At 41.2% G+C, this 20,408-nt stretch overlaps 1 protein-coding gene and 1 pseudogene across 1 annotated transcript in view; both read right to left on the bottom strand.

Annotated features, from left to right (window-relative positions):
* ADAM12 (ADAM metallopeptidase domain 12) overlaps positions 1–20,408 on the bottom strand; it is a 457,774-nt gene that overhangs the window by 83,549 nt on the left and 353,817 nt on the right. Inside the window, exon 12 of the mRNA XM_014586073.1 lies at positions 3,546–3,723. Within this exon, the coding sequence (XP_014441559.1) occupies positions 3,546–3,723 (178 nt within the window). The remainder of the gene's footprint in view (positions 1–3,545; positions 3,724–20,408) is intronic.
* LOC102490119 (heat shock protein HSP 90-beta pseudogene) lies at positions 7,995–9,840 on the bottom strand (annotated as a pseudogene).

The raw sequence follows: 20,408 nt of genomic DNA, 5'->3' as shown, positions 1-20,408 counted from the left end.
TGTTTTTTTTTTTTTTTTTTTTTTTTTTTTTTTTTATGAGCGAGTCCATTAATTGCATTCCTGATCAATGCCATTAAAAAGACAGCAATGCTATTCTTCTTGTTAAGGTCTAAATGGCTCTACTAATGACACATTAACCAAATTACAGTTTCACTGAAATTCTAAGTTAAATCAGCATCCTAAACCTGAGTCCTAAAATCCTTTAAGAACTTCCCTTCCCCCCCAACTAAAATCACCAAATAATATAAGCAGCAGCTTAAATGTAAATGCAGCCAAGTAGAATGGTTTTGACTTCAAAAGGGATTGATAATGTGAGAAAGATAGCTAAGTTTAAAAGATATTTGCAAGCTACTGGCATCCTATTGACTTTAAACAAGGAGATAAGGCTTCATTCCCAACCCTGTTAGCTGAAAGAATGAGTGAGTTGTCAGGATATCCTTATGTTGATATAAATCCAATGCCTTGTGCAGGAAAGCTTCAGCAATCACTTGCGTTTTAACTACTCCAAATCTATTTCTTCTGCAGTACCATATTTCTCATAAGAGACAAATTCTTCAACTGTTGATCCATTTATTATCTTAGTACTCAAAAGAGAAGCTCCACAGAGCCAAAGAATACTAAGCCTCTAAGAAGAAAAAATAATGAAACCACTAGAGAATTTTCTGCAAAGCCATAATTGTCATTTTCACGTTGTAGGTAGTAGACACAGATTCTTAATCACAATGAACTGGCTAAGACCACATTGCATCTTTTTGAAATGAATGGAGATTATTTCTGGGAGCAAGGTAGCAGAAGCCAGATCTAGCTGTGTGCTGGTAGAAGTTGTTCTGATCCCATTTACTTGTTCTCTGACGTAGTGATATTAAATCCCTCTATGGACCAGGGCATGCATGGCCAGTCTGATACAAAGGCTGACAAATCTTTCCAGAGGCTGAACATTGGGCAGGGGGATAAAATGCCCAGATTAAAAGGTTTGACTAAAAGTTTTGGTCAAAGCAGATTAGAAATTGGAAACGGTCTGTTATACTGCTAGATTCAGTTTGAGCCTGAACTTGATAAAGCAAACCAAAACAAAACTAAAAAGTGAGGCAAGGAACCAGCAGATTGCATAATGGTTACATTGCTGGACTCCCATGTGGTCAACGGCAGTTTGACTCCTGGACTTGGTGGCTTGAAACATGCCTGGCACGAGTGCATACATGCCCAAAATCCTGAGAGGAGAATGGAGGAGTAGGGATAGTGGCATGACAATCCCCCCTGGGGAGTGATTTCTTGCTTTCTGTCTGCCTCTCTGGTGAGTGCACGTGCCCTATAGCAAAAATCTAGCCTCTCAAACAAAACAAAACGAAACAAAACAAACAAACAAACAAACAAAAAACAAGTGAGGCAAAACCCCTAACTGTGAAAGTGAAAAATTTCTTGGAAGAAAGAACTTATGGTAAGGGGAATGAAAGTTCTTTTCAAATATTGAGAATGTATCCTATAACTAAGGACCCTAACCACATCAACACAAAGTTGAGAATTACATGTAGGATTTGTCAGCAGAAGGACGAGTCTGTAGTAATCAAAGTTTCCCTGAAAGGCAACATGCTACCTGGAGAGATAGTAAGCACCCCAGCAAAGCCGAATGTCTCCCTGATAGAGATAAAAGAGAAGATCAGAACACCGGGTAGTTGGAAAATTTTAGGTATTCGAGCCTTTGCTGACGTGATGGTAGTGTGACGACGACAGTGGTGGCAGAGGGGTAGGGATGTTGGTGATTATGAGGGTAGTGTTACTGCTCCAATAGTGGTGATGATGGCAGTGATGGTAGCTATGGATGGAAGTTGCCCTGGCTGTGGTAATGACGGGGTGGCAGTGATTATGGTGGGCATAGTCATAGTGATACCAGGGGTAATGGTCAGTGTGATGATGACGGTAGTGGTAGTGGTGATTGCAGACATGATGGCAGTGGCAATGTTCACAGTGGTGGTGATGATGGTGGCAGCAACAATGGTGGTAGCGCTGGTACATGACTTCTTGTGGAGTCATTCCAAGCCTGAGAGTTCATGGCTCCATGAAGAGCTACCAAATTTGTTTAGCTTAATAAACAATTAGAAGGAGTTCAAATAGAAGACAAACCATTTCAAATCAACATGAGCTCTCCTGAGAAATGTGGGTAATTTAAACTAATATTTTCTTTTCTTTTTTTCCTTGAGTAATTAACAAGGCCTTCAAGGAATGTCTCCATTGCACACTCATCTCATGATGTGTTTATGTCTTCCTCCACTAATCTTAAAAAGTGTTTCTACAGTTGGGTTTCATTCTTTCACAGCAACCACTCCCTGCTCATGGTGAGCAAAATTAAACACTTCTGTAGGCAATGCCATTATCATTGATAAATTCTGTGTGGCAAGTTTTGAGTTAACAAAAACGTTTGACAAAACCACTCCGCACTCTCCCATCCCACTCAGTATTAACACACCTCCAACATTCTTGCTGGAACTGTCAGGCCAAGGTTGTTCCTGCTGGTGTGGAAAACCTCAGAGATTGGAGATGGGATACGATGAAGATTCTGTTCACCAGTTTATCCGATGAACACAGGAATATATGGAATGCTCCAGAGTCTCAGCGTAATTATCTCTTTGGAGCAGCCTTCTGAAGCCTGCTTTTTCTAAGCCCCCATTAAGCCCATCTGTGAACTGAGCTAAGCCCATCTTGAACTTGTCTACCGTTTCAGTTTGCACAAGCTCTCAGGGAGGGAATCCCACATGTAGACTGCCTGCTGTACAAACTACTTGCCTTGATTTATTCTAAACACAATCTCCTTCACGCTCTGATAGGACAATCATTTTATTACGAGGTCTCTCTGTGTCCTCTCTCTTTCCTTCTCAACATTATTCAGAGATGAAAAAATGGTTATTGTAATTTCTATGTTGATTAACTTTATCTTGGACCTTATAGAAACAAGAAAAATGACTGTGTTTGGCTGGAAAACAGAGTTAAATAAGCCTTGTGCTGGATAAAAATGTTCCCTGCTTTCGCTTATTGCTTCTGAAAGCGAACAAGCACAGAAGCCGGAACCTCAGGTGGTGCATACAGAGGAGGCTGCGGCAGCAACCAATGCAGCAAAGGCAGAATTTCAACTTGAGGGGAAGCTCTTGGTTAAAATGAATGCTGCTTATTCAAATTCCCCTCTAGCAACCTGCCTTACAAAGAGAAAGAAATGATGCTTAGTAGCTATTTGAAGCAAGAATTGCAAGGCTTTCTTCTCTTCTAAACTCAGAGCTCAAGGCTTTTTTGTTGTTCTTGTTCTCATGCTGAGAATATTACACCCTTTGATAGAGTAGATTCTTTATCTTTTAAATGAAATGATATAATAGATCTAGGTAGAATAGTTAACATTCAAGAAAGCCACCCTACTTCTGAGGCCTGCTCAAGGTGGCTTTCTAAGACTTGTCTATCCTGGGGTTCCAGCACTTTCTTTCTGTTGTACGAGTCCTCTAAATTCTCGCTTCTATATCCCACCAAAAATACAAGACAAATGTCCTGGAGATGGCTCTTACCTCTGGCTCTCCACAGTCACACTCCTCTCCTTCTTCAACATAACCATTCCCACACTTCTGGCCCCCAAAAGACTGTTTGACTTCTGGCAGGTTAAAGAGGCACATCCCCATTCCTTTCTCCAAGCTGGTTTCCAAGTCCTTCCTGCTACAGCTGCTGAACACCATGGGAAATGGGTACCTGAGAAAGAAAAGCCCAGAATGGTAAGCTGTCAGGGCACAGATGACTTTTCTAGCTCTCCTGGTGCTGCTATTCATGGCACCTGCTAGCAACATCGACCCAGATGTTTGCCATTAGTTTTAATGAATAGAAGTTTAAACATGTAGCATAAAATGAGATTTGATACATCCTAACACTTTGTACAGTACCAACACCACGAATGAAGAAATATGTTATCAAAAAAGAAATGATCTTTGATAGTTTCAAATCAACAAGTTTATACAAAGACTCATTACAGATTTTATTAAGAGCTCTGGGTAAAAAAAAAATGCAATGGATAGTGCATTCTTAGGATCTGCCGCTTGTAATAAGAATACAGACTAGTGTTCTTATTGGAAAGCACACACACAGAAAGGAACAAATAATTATGCTTATTAGCTCCATGATTCCAGGGATACATGGTTTCACCATAGGTCAGGACTGGCTGATACTGCATTCAGATCCATTAAGATCAAACCATGTCTTCAACTGTCACAGTTGTAAGAGAACAGAGGTGCTTTAGAAATACAGGAGTCCTGGGTCCGCAGGTGGTGTAGTGGTTAAGGCACTGGACTCCCACATGGATGATCATGGCTTGAGTTTTTTTTCAACCTGGTGGCTTGAAAAAAATCATACTAGGCACATGTACATGTATGTCCCCAATCCCAGGAGAATGAAGAAAAAGGGATTATGATGTGGCCATCTCTCTGGGGTATGATTTCTCACTGTCTGTGTCCCTCTCTGGGAAGTATACAAACCTTAAAGAAACTTATGACAAAAACCTTAAAAAAAAAAGGAAAGAAATGCAAGTCCTGCCCTTGCCTCTAAATCCCAGGTCTATAGAAGGATGTAACAGTCGGCCAGCTCCCGTCTATGGTTTAGAGGGGCTACCCAGCCCCCATGTACCTGGGAGACTAATTTTAATTTTTAGCAATACTTGGTTACTTTTGGTCAATGGTATTTGAGCAAATCTTCCTTATTTATGGTTTTTCTTTCCTTTTCTGTCGTATGAGATCAGGTTATTCCACAGAGCCAGACGTGGTATCTGTACCCAACTCACTGTAGGAAGTCACGTGTAGCCCCTAAGAATTTGGAGGTTGTTTCCTGTAGCAGTCAGTGTTATCCACCATATACGGAATGTCTCCCTTTTTATTTATTTATTTATTTTTACACAAATGTATATTCCCCCATGTCTTGAAGCAGCAATGATTATAAGGTAAAATCATACCAGCAACCCAGAAGGTTTGGTTACTTAGTGAGGAAGCAGTGTCTGTTGTCCAGCAAGCCAAACATCTCCCCACGGAGATGTTTACAAGATGACATTATAATTGGATCTCAATCAATTGGCCAAACCAATACAAGCTGCTACATTTCCCTGAAGATGGCAGACGAGCCATTACATAATAATTGAGTTTGGCAATATTTTGAGCTTATGATGATTTCTCCTGCCAAACTAATAACATTATACCTTTGCATGCTGTCAATCTCAAGTTAACTCTAGAGTATAATTTTAATCTATAATACAAATAAATTAATAAGTGAAACTCCTGCTCTGTTGCAGCGTAAGGGCAGTAAACCAGGACTTACTTGCAGTGCATTAACAACGGTTCCTCTGAAATCTTTATAACTTTCCTTGGCAGACAGATTGATTATTTCCTGGTGTCAAAGTGATGCTGAATTGCTTAAACAATGACCCACCAAATAAATCTCTAATTTTTTCAATCTAGAAGGACTTTGGAAGGAAGAGACTGGTACATTACATAGGGAATTGAAAGTTGTTCTCTTTTAAAAGAAATCAGCTTCATCAAGATACAGATGAGAACTTCTACATTTGAGGTTTTCTAGGACACACAGGAGGCTCCAAGCCTGATCCAGAAGACTAAACATCATTCTCAATCAATGATATGCAGCTCAGTGCTGTGACAAACTATGACCAGTTTGCTCTGGGAGGGTACTGATTTATTCTAGTATTTTTCCTAACACCTTAAGATGAATATGTTTCTATTTCTAATACTATAAGATTAGTTTTAGGAAAGACACTAGGATAAATTTTAAGTCTCAGGAAGGGTTTATAGGAAGAATAATGGTTAAGGGAAGCCTAGGAAAGTGGTATGAAATTGGCTTTCTAAGGGAGCCCAAAGTATACACAACCCTCCCCCTGACACCCCCTTAAGGAGAACTGGGGGCTGAGACCAGCTTCAGGCAGAGAGCTCAGATAAGTTTTTCCATTTCATTGACTTTTCAGATTAACACACACACACACATTTGGGGTTTGCAGAGGGTGACATTCCAGAAAAGAGATAGGGACAAGCAAGATGAATGAATGAAATTTTAAGTCTAGGATTTAAACTTCAAAATGTTTGGGAGAGAAGAATAGAAGAAATCATTGGGAAAAAACACATTTTTGTGTCTGTGCTAGATGTTTTCAGGTATAAGGATAATAATCTGTGTGTTAATGAACTTAAGAAATTTCTATTTCCCTTAGCTTTTCCTTATTCTGAAGGACAAATTCCAGATGCTTTTAAAATGCTCTCTGGATAAATATTATTCATCTACTGCACAGGCTTTAATCTTGCTCTGAGGAATGACAATAGAAGGTGGCTCTATTTGAATAGCAAAGCAGCATTGTCCTCCTCAGATTACCAAGTGAAGTCTTGATGAATTTGCCAATAGATCTTTCCTCAGAGTTGCACAAGAACAGCACAGAGTGGGTCTTATACTACATGACCCTGGTTCACCAGCTACCACCTGCCTTCAAAGTCAGCACAACGGAAAACTTCCAGTAACTGCTGGCTGTGGTCATAGTTCTGGAGGTGAACGGAAGGAAGGGGCTCCTCTTCCTTTCAACTTGAGGTTTTTCTGATCTTCTTAAGTGACCCCACTGAGGCCCCTCAAGAAGTCCAGCAGCCTGTCCCCAAACATTTCTGCCCTCTCTTTGTCCTGGGGCAGTCAGCATTTCTACCACTTCCTTAAGGAGATAGGGGAAAGGGCTTCTGCTATTGCCCAAGAACTCTTAGTGTCAAATGGTGATGACACCCGGGAGTATTTTCTAGCTGTAGAATATAATTGCTGATTTCATGACTTGAATCAGGTGGCTGGATGACTATTTCACTCTGACAAAATGTTTCTGTACCTTATTTGGGTATTTAGAAGAATTCAGGCTTCAGGGAAAGAAAACCAGAGCAACCTATCACTCATTCTATAAATATGTGATCAAAACCTTATAGGTGGTTGGCATTATTCTAGGTTTTGGGAATCTGGGAGTCAACACAACAGAGTAAAGATCCCAGTGAGACAGATAGGCAATAAGGGGTAGAGTGAGTGAGTGACTAAGGGAAGAGTTAAGGGGAGAGAATAAAACAGTGAAGGAGAGAGGATGTGTATTGGACTTTTAGGGAGGGTGGGCCTCACTGAATGGGGGGTATTATGAGCCCCTCATCCAAAGGCCATGAGGAAAGGTATGTGTACATCTGGGGAGGAGCCAGTATAAAGGTACATGATTGGCATGGCTGGCCTACAGGAATTCATTCAGCTGCGGGAAATAGGCTCTCACAAACACACACAGCCTGACACTCCACTCCTTCCCCACTCGGTGTCATTCCTGGTTAGGCCGAGGTCATGTGATGACAGGAAGACAGGGAGAAGATAAACAGTCTGTCCTTGCGCAGACTGGGTGCTGGTAATGACTGAACTCTTATTTCTCCTTCTTTTCAGCAAATGATTAGGTTCCCAGAAAAGTCACAATGCATTTTTGCATAGAAAAAAAAGAAAAAGTATGTCTGACTTTTCTGACAATCCAATATTTTTGCTTTACCAACAATAAATCTACTCTTCATTGCTCTTTTTCTTCTCTAAGATATTCTCATTTTATTGGCCTATATGACTAAAAATATATCAAAAAATTATAGCTAACCTAATAACCTCCACATGCATGACATAATCTAAAATTATTTCAAATCTCAAGAGATAAGGTACATTTGGTAGTACCAAATACTAGATCCCTCTAATTCTAATACTGTTCTAATCTATACATATATGAAAAAAAATTTTTTTTCAAGTTAGGTAGGAGGAATATGGCACTTGAGGCCTTTATTTCCTGCCTTAGACACAAGGACAGGAAAATAAAATACAAAACACTATAGACATGGCAGAGGGAGCCAAGTGGGACAGGGCCACTCAGGGCTGCTCTGGGAGCCATGAAGGCACTATACAGAGGGCATGAGGTTTCCCAGTAGAAACACCTAATCTCCTTCCTAAATGTGTGATATGTCCTCCTGCCCTCACGTGGGGGATCTCATCAGGAACAGCAGCACTGGGTTCCTCTGCTGTCACTTCATCTTCATCATGTCCAGGCCCAGCTTGGTCAAGCAGTAGATGTGGCTTGAGTGGGTCTGGGGATCCTCAAGGGAGAAGCCAGAAGGGGATAGTTTTAAACAGCAGCACTTCCAGGTCCTTGGCAGCCTTGTCATTTTTGTCTACCTCAGCTTTCTGCCACAGAGTTTCCACAACAGGGCAGTCAGGGTTGATCTCCAGATGCTTTTTGGCCATCATGTAGCCCATTGTAAACTTGTCCCTTAGTGCTTGGGCTTTCATGATCTGCTCTATGTTAGCTGTCCAGCTATAGGTGCTGGTCATAATGCAGCAGGGTGAAGATACAAGCCAGTTTAAGGGTTGACCTTCTCAACCTTCTTATCCAAGATTTCTTCCAACAGTTTGCATAGGTTCTCAAACTTTGTCTTGCTCCCTTCCATGTTCTTCTTCTCCTCTTCATCCTCAGGTAATTCCAGACCCTCCTTGGTAACCGAAACCAGGCTTTTCCCATGGAACTCCTTGAGCTGCTACATGTAGTACTCATCAATAGGCTCAGTCATGTATACCATCTCAAAGCTCCACTTCTGGACCTGCTCTTTGCTCTCGCCAGTTATGTAATAGATGGACTTCTGTGTCTCCTCCATGAGAGAGATGTATTATGACAGGGAAATCATCTTATCTCCAGGCTGGGAAGTGTGATAGCACAGCAGCTCAGAAAGGCATCGGTTAGTGGAGTCTTCATGGATTCTATGTTTTAGATTTTTAGAGAATGCCCCATAGAATTTCTTGTAGTTCTCCTTGTCTTCTGCCAGCTCAGAGAAGAACTCAAAGCACTTCTTAACAATGTTTTTGCAAATAACTCTCAGGATTTTGCTCTGCTGGAGCATTTCTTGGGAGATGTTCAGAGGTAGGTCTTCAGAGTCAACCACACCACAGATAAAGTTAAGCTACTCTGGTGTCAACTCATTGCGGTTGTACATGCTGAACACACAATGAACATACAATTTGGTGTTTTTCTTTTTGTTCTCAAAGAGGGGGAGCTCAGTGAGAGATAAATAGCAAGATCCTGAATTCCAACTGACCTTCCACATGGAAGTGCTTGACAGCCAAATGGTCTTCCCAGTCATTGGTGAGGCTCTTATAGAACTCTCCATATTCCTCTTGGGTGATGTTTATCAGGGTTTCTGGTCCAAATGGACTTGGTCTTATTCAGTTCTTCCTGATTGATGTACTTCTCCTTAATCTTCTTTTTATTTTCTTTACCACTGTCATCTTCTGCATCTGAGCCCATGTCTTCAATATTGAATTTTCAATATCAAGTCTTTCATCATCCTTGTCTTCCTCCTCTTTCTTACCTTTCTCTTCCTCTGCCTCATCATCACTGATTTCCTAATTCCTTCTCCAGATAAAGGGTGATTGGATAGCCTATGAACTGTGAATGCTTTTTCACCACTTCTTTTCCCTGCCTCTCCCCTAAACATTCTGTCTGATCTTTTTTAAGGTGAAGGATCACTTTGGTACACCAGCCAATAGACTTACTGTGATCAGCATGCACAGTGAAGGAACCCCCAGAAGATTACCAAGCATACTGTTCTTCATCGTTGTGCTTTGTTATCACAACTACTTTCTCTGCCACCAGATAGGTAGAATAAATACCAACACCAACTGCCCAATCACGGAGATGTCTGCAACAGCCTAAAGAGCCTCCATAAATGCTTTAGTACCAGACTTAGTAATGGTTCCCAAATTATTTATGAGATTGGCCTTGGTCATGCCAATGCCTATGTCTACCAAAGTCAAGGTACATTCCTGAGGGTTGGGGATGATGGCAATTTTCAGCTCTTCACCACTGTCCAACTTGAAAGGGTCTGTCAAGCACTCCCCCCACTCCCAAGGAGAATGGCAACATTGCAATCCCGTCTCCTCGTCTCCTCTAAGGATTTGGAGCATGCATATATATGTACCTGGCATGTTGCTCAAGCTGCTGGGTCTGGAACTCGGAACTGAGCAGATGGCTATGCGGGATCCAGCCACCTTCGCCACCACACCACTGTTGGGCCTATGTCTCTTAAAGTTAATTCAAATCACAAATGAATTTTCAAATATCTTTAAGTACTTACAGTAAATTGTCTGATACCCATATTGCAAATGAACTAATGTACAAGGAAGTATCTAGTTGTGAACAGAGTGCTGTTTCTTTGGCACTTGCTTCAAAAACCAAAGTTTAGTAATTCTGCCTTGCTCTTGTTCATATTTTTCCTTTCTTAGTTAAAAGCTTTGTTCCCTAGAACATCCGTGAAAAGAATGCTGATTTGGGCCATGTAGTTGCTTGTGACATCCAAGATCTTGTAGAACCCATGATCGGTAGTTTAAAAAGACAGTCCTCACTTTCTCCCATGACGTGGCACACTCACTACAATGTACTCCTTACTGTGTCTCATAAGTTATCCCAAATATGCCGGGACAGCAGCTAATTGAATTGACGTACAGCAATGATAGACCAAGCAATAAAACTGGAGAATTATTCAGAAAACAAGTCCTTTAGCATGATACTTTTCCTGGGCACAAGAATGCTTTAAAATGATTATACCTGGAACTCAAAAAAAAAAAAAAAAAAAAAAAAAAGTGCTGCTTTCAGGTCCGGGGCAGAGAATTCATCTCAGATGCCATGACAGGGTGACTATGACCTATGCTTGGTTGTGACCTTTTTTGTTCCACACATTCACCTTTTTCTCTGATAACTACCAGGAACACTCCGGGCAAGTTTACTGGGCTGAATGCAAGGTAAGAAATAAAAAGAGGATCAAAGAGACAGCCGAGTGATTTTTTAATTTTTTTCTTTTTTTTGTGGGGGGAGAAGACTTTTAAAAAGAGAATGCCACTTACAGCTTCCCACCATAAATGCAGTCACGGCTTAATATTTTAGCTGTCACAAAGCTGCCAAGTAAAACATTATTAGGGGTTACTTTTACTTTGACAAATCTACAGCCAGAAAATTCTTTTCTTGTAGGAACCTATTGTGCGTTTCACGGCTATATTCTTGGGGTGAATCATACTAAGCCAATTTATCAACCTTGACAGTAGAAGTCGGGAGTTATCTGCCTTGCAAAAGCTCTCTGGGAATTATTCTGAGACAACTGCTTTTCTTGTTGGAAATGAGGCAGCTAGGGAGAGCAGCTGTAATCAGCCTATATTCAGAGGGGCTGCAGGTCACGGACTCTGCTGTTTCCTGCGACTCTGCTGTCTCATTAATAAACGTGTGCTGAGTCTAGGTTCCCTAGTTCTGAGCTCTGGGGCTGACAGCAGTCCGGGTGCTGACTGCAGGAAAGAACTGGAAGTGACCGAGGAAGAAGGATGAAGCAGCCTGAGCAGTTGCTGAGAACAGCTCAGAGTTGGCACAACTATGCGACAGGAAAAGCCACTGTTGCAGGAAACAGGATAGGAAGCCACCCAGATTTCTTTCTTTGAATGATTGAGGGAAAAAAGAAAAGAAAAGAAAAGAAAAACAAAATCCAACAAACCAAAAAGTCAACATAGTCCACAGCTGATGAATGATTAGATGGTAAAGAGCTACCTGGTTTTGGACACTATGTTACTGACATTCTGGTTCCCACTGGTTTCTTTTTGAAAACCGAAGTGGAGTTTTAGTTTTTTTTCTCAACGGTGAAAGACACAAGTTCAGCCTGGAAGACTCATCTCTGCCTGGGCATGTAGCATAAAGGAAATAGAGAAGCGAAATCAGACAACTATGTTTGCGCACCCATCTATCTGTGCTTTACAAACCCTCAGTTTTCACCTCTATAACATGGGGGTAATGATAACTCCCTCACACACTGAGGAGGCTAAATGAATTTCAAACAAAAGTCAGACTTTGGTTAACTTTGAAGCACCATGACAAGCTTCTGCCAATACTGGAATACAAAAAGGTATCCACTTCTTTTTCTCATTTAGAGTTGCCACTTTCTGCTTACTTTAAATTATCAATGGCTAGTGCCCTGAATGTTCAAGTGATTAGAAACATTACCGGTAGGGTGTAGAACTTACTGCAATTGTAGCCCAAAGAGAAAATTTTTACTGCAAGTTCAAGGAAACTTGAGAGTAAAATGACTCAGGAGTAAAAAAAAGTGGCTAAGCAGTTAAACATTCTTTCTCAGTTTAATACATATGTGAGGTTAAAGAAGCAAAAAGACCCTGCTCTATTCTGGAAAGGCCACATTTTCTCTAGCTCAGCAAGGCCACGGGCGTAGGAGCATTAAACAACCAGCCAACCAATAAAGCAAACAAAAATGCTATTGAGATGGGGGTTACCTGAATGCAACTATGGTTATTTTCAGTCCTTGAAAGCTTTTCTCGAGTGTTTTTCCCAGAACTCAGGCCACAGAAATAAGCTCCACATATTCTTCTTACTCCATAGCCAAGTCTGAGCACTGTGCTAAGACTGTGAAATGGCCATAAATCCTGAGCCTCCTTCTCTGGAGCTCAGATCTAATGATTCTAAATTCTTGCCATAGGGCGGGCGCCACCACACCCTAATGATTCTAATTAGTTATCACTCATTCTGTAGCTAGCTTAATAAACATTTTTTTTTAAACCCTCAATAAATCACAGTTCAGAGCCTATTCTATTTATTGGCAGCATCAGCCCCATATTAGTTCCACCTTATCTTTCCAGGGGAGAGCAAGGTTAAGAGGACACAGGAAGACAGGTGAGGGAGCTGGAACCAGCAGATGGCGTAATGGCTACATCACAGGATTCCCATGTATTCAACTGCAGTTTGAGTCCCAGACCCCAGGGCTTAAACTCACGCTGGGTGTGTGTGCGTGCATGCCCAAGATCCTGAGAGGAGAACGGAGGAGAAGGGATTGCAGCATGGCCACCCTGAAGATGAAAGAAGAAGACACAGGTGAGTGGGTTTTGTGCAGCCAAGTTTCAAACCAAAAATTCTGGGATTGTCATTGGACAAATTTTCAGATCTTTTCACAGTTACATCCATGAATAAAAACTTCCAATCATCACACACAGAATTTAAATTCAACCAAGGATATCAAAGGTTTTTTAATAGTTTGTAGAAAAATGGAATTAATGTACAAATTAATTTTGGCACAAAAACGAAATTAAAATTGATGCCTAATTTTTTCATAATATACATTTCCATGAACGTTTTGAAGCCGTCCCCCTCATAATGTCCTATTGGACTGGGGTGATAGCATTTGTCTCATGGGTGACTACTTTCATCTTCAATAGCAAGTAGGACTGACCTTTAGTTTAAGGAGATCATCTATTTCAGGGACTTGACTGCCTTTTACCTTGCCCATAAAAATAATGGGGATAAATATGAATAATATTACTATTCTTTAGTGACCCCAGTGTGGATCTGGAACTTGATGGCCATTGTCTTTCATTGCTACCTCTTGGAGTCAAATCACATAATTCCTATACACAGATAAGGAAACTGTGGTTCAGAGAGGTTAAGTACCTTGCCACTGTCATCAAGTTCCAGAGTTGGGACTAAAACCACAGATTTCTGAATAGATCTCACTTAGACACACAGCCTCAATGGCTGGTAGAAGGCCTCTGACAGTGCTTCTAGAAGCTAGCCCTAGAGCTGTGACCTAGATCAAAAGGCTGTGACCAAGCATTAACATCAGTAGGGAAAAGAGACCTGCCCAGGTGCTGTGTGGTTCCCTCAGCCATATGTAAATTAAAGCAAATCCTAAAGTCCTTGGCTTTATCTAAGTGCATGCTAAAACACTTCCCTAAAGGAGTTTGGTGTGCTAGAAAACAAACAGCAGACCTTGGGATTTATTCAGCACACCTGAGGTCAAGCAGGGGTCAGAATGCACATGCACAGAGAGGCTATCAGCCCATTCAGGTGATTCTGAACTGCAGGTGGGGGAAACTCACCCACCTGCATAGCAGCATGACTCCTCAAAGTGTGGAGAAGGATGTGCAACTGAGCCCACTCAGCATGTCCACCCAAGGATGCAGAGACACAGCACTGAGCACATTACCTTAAACAGTAAATTGGAGCCCAGGATGTACCTAAACCTTATATGAGGATGGCCACATTTTAACTGGGTGCTGAATCTGTGGGCCTACCAGATGGGCTGCAGAAATCTAAGGAAACCACAAAGCCAGGAGTAAATGATCAAAAATGTCCTTAGTAGGACATTTCAATTGTTAATAACAAACACCTGGGACCCAGAATGGAGCCATCTGCAGCACATTATAATGCATGGTCTTAATACATGCACTTTGACCTCTGCTCCTCCTCTCCGGAAACCAATTAAAGTGCAAATATTATTTCCTAGAATTTTTAATAAAGAAAGACACCAACTGAACTCTAGTCAGTGAAGACATGTATAGCAGGCTTCTGGATGTTATTGTAAAATGGACCTTTTACTTCTGTGCTATGATGGCTGTTTCCTCCTGAACCAAGACCTGAAGGACAATGAGCTCAAGGGCAGGGGGACACTGTACCCACACCTCATCCTGCCCAGAGGTATGTGTTGGATGAGCTTCACAATTTCATTAAAAGAAAAGTCTTACTCTGTATGGGACTCACCTAAACATAAACAGATCCAGTGGTTACGTGTCTGAAATAACTTGACCCTTCCCTCCCATCCCAGCAGAGAGACCTGCATAGAGCATGCCAGTTGTTTTGGTGACTTGCAAGTCTGTAACAAGGAAGGTGCTTCCAATCAAATATGATAGAAAAATAGTGGTGTGGTAAATACTTCTAAGCCACCCAACTAGGGCCAAAGTCCACACATGCCCTGTTCTTCCTTCAAGGGGCAACTAACATTGGGATAGTACCAGGAACTCAAGAGTGGTGAAGGGCTCTCCCTCTCACCATCCTCAATGTTTGGGAACGAAAAGCTTCTCAGCTCACAAGTAACTGGTGAGGAACAAAGAAATGGACCCAGAGCAGGAAACTGCAGGCTGATGTCTAGAATCTGAACCTCTGTTCAGGAGGCATAGGCCTTCCTGAACTCAGTTTACTCATCTGTAAAATAGAGCTGCTCTTTTTCTTTGGGCTGTAGCAAATAAATGAGAAAAGAAATGTCAAAGTTCTTTTTAAACCAGAGAATGGTCCAATGGGGTCTATGGGAGTCTTATTGTTACAGCTATATACACACACACACACACACACACATACTATACATACACATATATATCAGGAAAGTCATGACATACACACACACACACATACTATACATATACATACATATCAGGAAAGTCATGACATACACACACACACACACACACATCGGGAAAGTATTTTGCTGTTTTTCTATGCAAAAATGCATCATGACTTTCCTGACAACCCAATACATAGCACATGTATGTGCACACATACAGATACATATACACACACACACAAACACACAAACATACATATACGCACACATGCATATTGGTCGTCAGAAAAATCATGATACATTTTTGCATAGAAAAACACAGAAAAATAGTTCATGACTTTTCTGATGACCCAATATATACACATATATGTAGTAGTTTTTATATATATTCATATATATATATGATATATATATATATTGCCAGAGGGTGTGTGAACTCACCAGAGAAAAAAAAAGAGGGGGAAAGTACTCTTAATAGGGAATGGTCACACTGCAATGCTGCAATACCCTTCCTCCATTTCTCCTTCCCATCCAGATTTTGGTCATTTGTGTACACATGTTCTCTGTCATTTTCAAGCTGCTAGGACTGGGATGCCAACCATAATCAGTCATGTAAGATTCAGCCCCCAGTGTACACCGTGTTATGGGGCAGGGCTTAGGCTTTATATTTTTTAATCTCTGTCCTCCTATGTAAGTTAAATTAAGCAAAGGCTTTTAGGGGAGGGCCCTGTTGGAAGGACTTCACGTTTTTTTTTTTTAGAGATTTTTGCTTTAGGGCTAGTGTGCTTGCTGGTGAGACAGGGATATAGAGAGTGAAAATCACCCCCTGGAGGAAATGGTCACACTGCAATTCCTTCTCCTCCATTCTCCTGTCAGGATTTTGGGCACACGCACATGTGCCTGGTGTGAGTTTTAAGCCTCTGGATCTGGGACTTGAACTGCGGTTGATTACATGGGAATCTAGTGATATAACCATTATGCAATCTGCTGAATCCTGAGGAGTTCGCTTTTTGAAAACAAATTGCTGTACCACCATGGAGTATGTACAGAAAAGCAATGGATTTGGTTCCCTATTTATCTGATTTTTCTCAGGGCTTATATTTTGTTTTTGATTTTCTTTCTTCCTATTTGTTGTATTGTGCCTATTCTTATAAGGTATTATAAATTTATTGTAGAATGATATAAAATAAACCAAAAATGAAAATGGTGATGGTGGAAATGCTAGATTCAGTATGAAAAATAATGGTCTCAGAATCGTTTCCCCAAAAGTTTAATCATTAAACAGAAGGTAAAGCCTTGCTTTGTATATATTTAATTGTGCTGCCATCACCATCCATCCTTCCATCTCCTTACGCAACCATCGTCTATTCATCCATCCATTATTTCACCCACCCATTACCCACTCATCCATGCTTCCTTTCGGTCAAGAAGTACTTATTGAGCTTTGCCATGTGCCCAGGTACTGTTCTAGGTGCTAGGGATTTGGCAACGAACAAAACACAAATTCCTATAGAGCTTAACATAGGTCCTTCTGGATATTATTGGCTGTGGAGAAGTACTAAATGTATCCTTGACCTCACACTGAAGCATTGATGCCATGCTCTGGAAAGAGGAGGAAGCCATGGGAGTATATGTGTGTGGTAAGGAAGATGGCGGTATTGGCAGAATTTCAGCTGTAATGTTTTCACACATGTTCTATCACAAATAAAATGCTGGGTTAACGAGCCAATGACATGAAATAATTCTCTGCTGTTGTAACATAAATTGAAGGAGGTTTGCAGAAATAAACCATTTTAAAATGGGGCCGCCTCTGGCTCCCAGAAGTTGTACATGGGTCTGCTCTGTACTGAGAAGACTTCACTCCTCAAATAAAGTCTAAACCTGGCCATGGCCACTTCTACATGGGAAACACCTAGGGAAGGTGTTTCGCTTTATGTCCTGGGGCTATCACTCGGTAGTTTTGAAAATGTAGGTAACTTGTTTAACTTTCTGATTTCCAGCTCCCTTATTTTTAACCTTAATCAAGGTTACTAATGATTGGTCACCCTGAATGCAATCCTCTAGGGCCAATGTCAAGCTTGCCTAGGTGTATTTCCCCTAAACTGGATCTTCAAGGAGCAATGGCTCTGCAGAACCAGCCTCCTTAACTTGACCTCTGCTTTGTGTCCAGCTTAAGAGAGGAGAGAATTCTACAGTGCCCTTTGGCAATGGCTTCAGTACTTCCAACTACCTTCAATTACAGAAAAATTCTTTTATTTTCCAGAGAGCAATGTCTACACTGAGAGGAAACCAATGTCTACACAGAGAGGAAGCAAGAACATGCCCTATATTGATTTGTTCTTTTGGAAGCATTTTCAAGACTCCCTCCTGCCAGTTTGTTTTCCCTATGACAATCTCTGGGTGCAGCTGACTAAATTACTCTGGTTAGAAAATTACATAGATTATGACCAGTTATGTTTTCATTTTACCATAGTTTTTCATATTGTAGCTACTCCTCCTTCATTTTACTCTTTAAATAAAGATTTTCACTTTTTGCTTTTAACGCTTTGAGGAAGAAAATAAGGATATTCTTAAATTTTTCACTGAGGAAAAAATAATCACCCTTAAATGAAAAGCTGATATGGGAGAAAGAATTTTATCTGACCCATCTTGGTCAAGTCCTTTTATGACAAGTACATTTCATGATCTTTACTAGGTTCCCCAAATTCACCAAAGGATGAATTTTAATGACATGTACTCTATACCGATTTTGAAAGAAAGTTTTGCAGAGTGTGGATGTTCTAGCTACATCACATTTCTGTCAATCCCTACCACACCCAATGCTCTCAGAAGTTTTGCACTGAAAACTGCAGTTTATTTTACATTTTCAGACAGAGGTCTTCTCAGAAAAATTCCAGTTTTACCCAAATACGAGCTAGGAGGTTCTAGAGAGAGATGTCTGCCTCATTCCTAATTCAATTCTTCAGAGGTTCAGGTCAGACTGGACTTTATTTTGGGGTGTCTTCTCTAACCATCACTTCTTCCAACCCTAGCTCTCTGTTCACAAAGAAATATTGGTGACTTTTTTGAAAGGTGTGAAATAGAATTATACTTATGGTTGTAAACTTATCCTTGTCTTTTATATTTAAGTTATTGAAAGTCTTCATTTATTTATCTTTTGAGAGAGAAAGAAAAAAAAACCCTCAACTGGATCCCATTCCATCCCCATCCATCCCCAGTCTCAGCCAGCCAGGATTGGGGCACAGATGTGTGCTCTTGGTATGCTCAGGGAGGTCCTGGGATGAGAAACCAGGACCTTTCCCAAGCGGATCCTGTTGCATTACTGCTGCACCTGGCTTCTCTCATCTTTTAGAAGCACACACACTCAAATACTTACAGATGAATGAAGTGACACCCAGGATTGTGTAAGTAGATTAGGTGCCCCTGGGTTGAGAATGCTGACACCCAAAACATCCTCTATCCGTATTTGCATTTCCCAGTCTGTAATCCTCAGTTCACTTGTTTGCCTTCCCCACCACAATGTGATTTCCTGAAGACATGTGTCCTGACTTTTGTTTCTGGGTACCCACCTTGTTTCCTATGATCTACTGTAGACTAGGTATACAGTCATTATTGGCTGAGTAACTTGAGTAGTTTGCTCTGGTTGGGGCCCAGTGTTTTCAGCTGTCTGTCTTTAGAGAAGACTGAACTTGGGTGGAGGCCATGCAGATCTACAGCTCATCCAGATGTGCTCTGTGTCCAGACAGCTGCTTAGTAAGTAGGTGTGCCACAAATTTTCCTGAATTGAATTACATGGCACTGAATGAGCCAATTGTACAAACTTCTGGGACAGAATGACTCTGCTTTCTCCTCAAACATAGTTATTTGATCTAGGTGTAGATGTTATTCCTGAAGGTCTGACCTCAGCTTAATGTGAATTATTTACAGCCCTTGGGAGCCAGGGGGTAACTCTCATTTGCTTATTTTCTCAGCCCACATTATTCTCAGCACTCAACACACTGTTCTCTACTCCTGGTTGGCAGCTGGGGATACATTCTTTGCTTAGGAGCTGTTTGCCAGTGTGCACTAAACAAAATCCATATAGCTCCAAACTCTTCATCTCTCAGCCTCAGCATGAAAACTATGGGAAACATTTTCTTCAGATACACACAAAGGAAACTGTGACAATGTTCTTTTGTGGCTCTCTGAAGTAGTGTCCTCAAAGGACACTTATCATAAGAGGAGGAAAGTGAAACCTTTAACAGGAACAGTCTTTTACATTACTTGTACAAGAAGGAAGAGGTGAGTGTGTGGAGTGATATACCACCTGGTGTTCTAATGCAGAACCCTTCCTCTTCACAGTTTCCAGATGCCTATTAATTACACTAAAATGGGGACCAGCAGACAGTGCAATGGTTACGTCACTGGACTCCCACACAGTTTACTGTGGTTCAAATCACGGACATCGCAGCTTAAAACTCATGCCGGGCATGTGTGCATGCATGCCCAAGATCCTGAGAGGAAAATAGAGGAGAAGGGATTGTGGTGTGGCCATAACCCATGGTGTTGTGATTTCTCACTTTCTGTTTCTCTGTCTCTCTGTCTCTTTGGTGAGTGCACACGCCCTATAGTAAAAATCTCTTTAAAAATTACACTAAAATGAAACTAGAGCTTATCTACTATTACTTTTATCCCTTTCTATAGGAAACATCCTTCCCCACATTTTTTTTTTTGTTGTTGTTAATAAACAGTTGAACTTGGCAAGTTATGGTAGCTCAGATGCCATATCATCTCCTTAATGTTTAAGCAATCTTAGAGGAGAAATCAGATCATATTACTGTCCTGCCTGAAAGCTTTCTGCTCAGGAGATAGTCTACCATGGCGACTGGGCTCTGTGTGACTGGATGCCTTTCATTTCTGCCCAGCAGCATCCACCACCATCTTTCCCCATGCCCTTGGCCTCTTGGCAGTAGTACTTCCTCCTCAGAGTCCCCCCACACACACTGACCCCTCCGCTTCAGCTCACTTTCTTCTGTGCTTTTTAATGGGTCCTTCTTCTAAATCCCCTTCACGTTGGTTCTTCCAGCCCACCTTACTTCATTTCATCCTCTGCGTTTGCTTCCTTTACTGCGCACTTTTTAACCTGCAGGGTTTTTTTTTTTTTTTTTGGAGAGGTTTTTGCTATAGGGCCTGTGCGCTCGCCAGACAGACAGAGAGAGACATAGAAACAGAAAG

The sequence above is a fragment of the Tupaia chinensis genome, unplaced genomic scaffold (assembly GCF_000334495.1).
Source record: "Tupaia chinensis unplaced genomic scaffold, TupChi_1.0 Scaffold000113_1, whole genome shotgun sequence".
Classification (NCBI taxonomy): Eukaryota; Metazoa; Chordata; class Mammalia; order Scandentia; family Tupaiidae; genus Tupaia; species Tupaia belangeri.
The sequence above is the reverse complement of the archived record's forward strand: the minus strand, read 5'-3'. Positions and strand labels throughout refer to the sequence as shown.